This window comes from Nicotiana tabacum, chromosome 8, assembly GCF_000715075.1.
Source record: "Nicotiana tabacum cultivar K326 chromosome 8, ASM71507v2, whole genome shotgun sequence".
Lineage (NCBI taxonomy): Eukaryota > Viridiplantae > Streptophyta > Magnoliopsida > Solanales > Solanaceae > Nicotiana > Nicotiana tabacum.
Window position 1 is genome coordinate 204081423 of NC_134087.1, and position 5166 is coordinate 204086588.

General features: G+C 31.8%; 1 protein-coding gene across 1 annotated transcript; it reads right to left on the reverse strand.

Annotated features, from left to right (window-relative positions):
• Nucleotides 1-1435: 1435 nt before the first annotated feature.
• LOC107831190 (protein SPEAR3-like) lies at nucleotides 1436-4706 on the reverse strand. Its single transcript, XM_016658934.2, has 5 exons — nucleotides 4163-4706; nucleotides 3706-3807; nucleotides 2735-2802; nucleotides 1976-2060; nucleotides 1436-1867 (listed from the first exon to the last, which is right to left on the reverse strand). The coding sequence occupies exons 1-5, from the start codon at nucleotides 4397-4399 to the stop codon at nucleotides 1751-1753; spliced, it is 609 nt and encodes a 202-aa protein (XP_016514420.1). The 5' UTR covers nucleotides 4400-4706; the 3' UTR covers nucleotides 1436-1750.
• Between the last annotated feature and the right edge of the window lie 460 nt (nucleotides 4707-5166).

A 5166-nucleotide genomic window follows, 5' to 3' on the forward strand; every position in this document is an offset into this window, starting at 1 on the left:
AAGAAATATTACTAATATTTAAGGCATGGAAATGACAAGTGGTGACTAAAGCCGACATGTTATTAGGTAAAGCTTGTTTGCAACATGGAATTACTTTAGTCAATTTTACCTCCAATTCATCACAATCAAAACTGACATTAGCCAAAATGCCAGACAGACCATGAAAGAATACAAATTTTATCTGTCCAAATAAAAAATTATTGGTTGCTAATTATGTAGTATCTTAGCTTTGTTTACTAATCAAATAACAAGGTAATATCGACTAGTACTATGCATATATGGAATTTTCCCCAGATAATCCGTGATCTCGGGTTCAAGCCATGTAAACAAAGATTTTTTTTTTCTTTAATGAGTTATATGCAGTGTGATTCTGAATTAATTGGGCCGCTGAGTTTAGAACACCAAATAAATAAATCCGGAAAATGTAATATCAAAATGGAGTAGAGTGAGAATGTGAAGAAATGGACATTGAGTGTAATTCAACCCAAAAAGCTAATTCATGAGCGGAGAATTGTTCAAAACTTATAAGAAAACCACTGCGATATCCCCCAAACCAATATTGGACAATTTAACATCCCTCATGCTCATGCTTGTCAATTGGAGCGTGAACAACAAAATATATGGGCCCAACGTCAAATAAACCAATAATTAGGATGTGTTTGGATATGGTATTAAGTGTAGAAATAAATCTTGAATCTAACATAATTTCAAAAACTATTTCCAAAGACAAAATTGCTCAAGACCATACGAGGAGAACAATAGAGAGTTATGTTGAGGTCCCATCCATCAGATCTAAAATCTTGTAGGAATGTCTCTTATTTCTTATCATTTCATGTTTTACGAGAAAGTAACTTAGTCAAGATATCCAAAAGCATGAATTCAACTATGATAACCAATAAGGTACGATTTCTAACCCATTTTTTACAATAGTTACTATCATTAAATTTGATCTTTTAACCTTTATTGATAAGTAATGATAGTAAATAAACATCATTCATACATTGTACCAAATCAAAAGAACATCTTAACACCAAAAAGGTCCAACAATATGAATACAAAAAAGAGGAAATTTGCAACAATTTCTTCCTCTTTTTACCTTATGGGGAAAATCTTTGGTTTTTGTTCCCTCTTTTTCTTCTTTTATAAAGTTGAAAACTGTTCAATAACAGTATTCGGATAACCTAAGGTACTTATTTACCAAAAAAAAAAAGATAATTAAAGAAAATCATTCTTAGATGCTTTAATTTCTGCTTCATATGTACCCTAATGAGATATAATTTAATTTCTTACTGATTAAATCATAAATCCTTCCATTAATTAATGGAACTTTAACACATGAGGCCATGGATATTTTTTTTCCACTTTTTTTTAATGGAAAGTCAATTCCCTTCAATTACAAAATTTTTTTTTTTGAAAGAAACTACAACAACAACTATGCATTAATCCCGAAAGTTTAAGTCGGTTGTATGAATCTTTACTGTTCATGCTGTTCCAGCTAAGCTCGTCTCAGTCCAGTAGTACCGAATTTCAATAAGCTGCTCAAATTGACTTTGTGCAACTGTACAAATCCAAACCAAAGGGTGCTCTATTTTTTGAAAACTATTAGCTATGTATCATAACATATATCTTCAATTCATTCATCTGACCCCAAGATAGTACATATCCTATAAAAACTGTCACAATCATTAATAGGAAGATTATAATTCCGAGACACCGAACAAATTCCCTAGGAGGTAGCAGTAGTAGTAGATCAAAGGGAAAGTCTGAGTTCCAAATCTAACTCTTGACAGCCATTTGATTCAGAATTTTGGCTACTTGAGCCAATAGAGTCACTTCTGTCTTTCTTCCTCCTCCTTTCCATTGAATCCTATTAATTACCACCCAAAAATTTGTAGTTAATTTATTATTGTATTTACATAAACTAATTGCAAATTATGTTACATGGTAAAATTGAATTAATAATGTAGGAAAATACCTCTATTTGCACATTATGGAGATGTCTAGTCATATTAGGGTGAACATAATGTTGAGGTTCATACACTGTGCCAGGATGCCAAGTACTGGAATTAACACAAAAGCAAGAATTATCAGAGCCAAGTACAATGATAACATTATGATTTGATGAAAATAAATGGGAAATAGTTAAAAGAATTTTACTTCTATATATACATAGACAGACAACGATCGATGAAAAACTTTTACACTATCATGTCACATAGAACAGGAACCAGTAATCTAGAAAATAAAGTAGATTACCAATCACAATAGGTTGAAAAATGTTAATAATGCAAATTTCTTTGTATTGTCTGTGTATGTAACTTAAATCGTAACAAGTTTAACAGTGTATCACATCTTTACCTCTACCTTGTGCAGGTAGAAAGGCTGTTTTCGGTAGCCAAGTACAATGACAAAATTATAGTAATTTGATGAAAGTAAATGGGGAGAATAGTTAAAAGAGTTTTACTTTTATATATACACAAACAGACAACGATGAAAGAACTTTTACACTATCATGTCACATAGAATGTGAACTAGCAATTTAGAAAATAAGGCAGATTAGCTGCCACAACAAAAGGGCAGCTCAGTGCAAAAAATATTCCGTTTTCACGCAGTTCCGAAGAATGTTAAAGAAATTGATAGTGCAAACTTTTTTTATGCTATCGGTGTATGTATTTAAATCCTAACTGAGTTTTGAATTGTCCATAAAACTGGTTCTAATGAAAGGAGTAAGTACCTTGCTATAGAAGTAGGCTGAGAATCTCCATATCTGATATTTGCTCCTTCAATGCCACTCAACCCCATCTGTAATTTTAAGAGAGTCAAATTAAAGATAATGTTACAGCAAAAACTAACTAAAAAGGACAGCCCAGTGCACAAGACATTTTATATTCACGTACGCAGGGCCCGAGGAAGAGCCACACCCAAATCGAACTCAAATGGGAAAACATGAAAATTTCAATCACAAGAAAACAAATATCAAAATACCCCCAAGAAATTAAGAAGGAAATTGAAAAATGAAAGTGAAAGTGCATAAATGTTCTCTATATTTCAGATACATATATATCCAGTCATGTAAAAATGAATACACATATTAGAATTCTCTTTAAAAAGTTACTCTTAAAGAACTTATATGTTCTTATCGGTCACGGGTTCGAGCCGTGAAAACAATCACCAATGCTTGCATTAGGGTAAGCAGTCTATATCACATCCCTTGGGTGCAGCCCTTTCCCGGATTCTACGTGAACACGGAATACCTTGTGCACGGGCTGCCCTTTAATCCACTATGGACAAATTTGCAAGAAGCAAGACCTCCTCAGGTTCAAAGGGTTTCCAAAGGAAAAAAGAAACAAAATAGGAGAAACTCATTCTTAATCTCTCTTATGGGAAAGGGAAAGTTGATAAAGCTCACTTCAGACTATCACATTAAGAATGAAAATGGATTTTCTCAGTTACACAAAGAAATCAAGATTATTTCTCTTTAATAGAACAAAATTAATGGAAGAAAAAAGGGTAAAAAAAAAAAAGAACAAGAAATCATCTCTGCACATCAATACAAGCAGTACAGGCAACTCAAAGTTTGAAAAAACATACATATTTATGTCTTGGGACACCTTCCCACATTATTGGAATAGTAATAATAAAGAAAAACTTTAAGATTTCAAGAAAAATAGTTCATATCCAATACTATATCTTATAACTACATACCATAATGCCTTGGTGCCCAGGAAAACCATAAGATGGTGATGAAGAAGATGAGTATGAAAATGATGGAGATGATGAATATGTTGTTTGTAGTCTCATTTCCTCCTGCAAATATACAAATTCCAAAAAAAAAAAGAATCAAAACCCTGAAAACCATAAGAGTGGATTCTGAAATGTATAAATATAACTCCATATATATGTTACAACAACAACAACAAATTCAGTGTAATCCCACAAGTGAGGTCTGTGGAGGATAGCGTAAACGCAGACCTTACTCTACCTTGTGAAGGTAGAGAGGCTATTTCCGATATAGTCAAAGTAGCGTTGAAACTCCATATACATGTTATTTTTAATATAAAGTCTGAATTCCAAAGACGGAATTCTATCGAACTCGTGAACTCATGATTAGATCTGCCACTGAAAACACATAGAATTAGAAATGATAAAGAGAGAAACAAACCTGTGTGAGATTGGTGGTATAAGGGTTATTGTGAAGAGAAGAAGGAAGATTATAATTAGAACAACCCATTTCACTATGTAATCTAATTTTCTCTAATTGAGCAACACCAAGTCCTCTTTGTGGCTGCTTATTTTGCTTCTCTGAATTATTTTTCTTGCTTTTTCTTGATGATCCTGATGAAGATGATGATCTTTCATTTCCCAAATAATTTGGTTCACCAAAATAATTACTGCCCATCTCTCTTTTTTCAACAAAAAAAAAACTTGAGAAGAAGAAGAAGAAGAAGTAAGAATTAAAAACCAAGAATCAAGAATTGAGATGATTTTGCTCAAAAATTTTGTAGCATTATAAGGCTAAACTGAGTAGGTTAAAGAGAAAGAGAGATCTTCAAAAATTAAAGGGGTTGGTTTTTTTTTAAGATGTCAATAATTGCATAGCTGGATCAGATTGCATTTAGATTTATGAAGATTGATTTGATTTATCCTTATATTAATTGGATTTTATGCCCTTACTTTTTGCTTGCTTGCTAGCTCATTTTTTGTGAACTTCTATAAAAATTGCCTCTCTATTATTTATTTGTCTTAGTCATGGACTTGGAAGAAGACTTGATAGTGATTGTCCCTTTGATTTCATTAACTCATTAAATTATGCAATTATTCCAAATCATATCTTTCCTACGCGCTTCACTCCCACGTTATCTCCCCTCCTTCGTAGAATTTTTAATTTTTTACTTGAAGATGAATTTCGAAAATTTTTAGAAATTTGAAAAACTCCAGAAAACTATTTTTTTTAAAATTTCACTTCAGATACAAAAATTCAAAAATAATCCAAAATTGTATTCATGTCCAAACACAACTCTAATTTTCAAATACCATTTTTACTTAAAGTATTTTTTTTACTTTTTTCGGAATTTTATAATTCTTATGTCCAAACGCCTACTTAATAAATACACGGCAAAATATAGTTACTACTAAATCATAGTTAATTAATTTATATTCTTACCT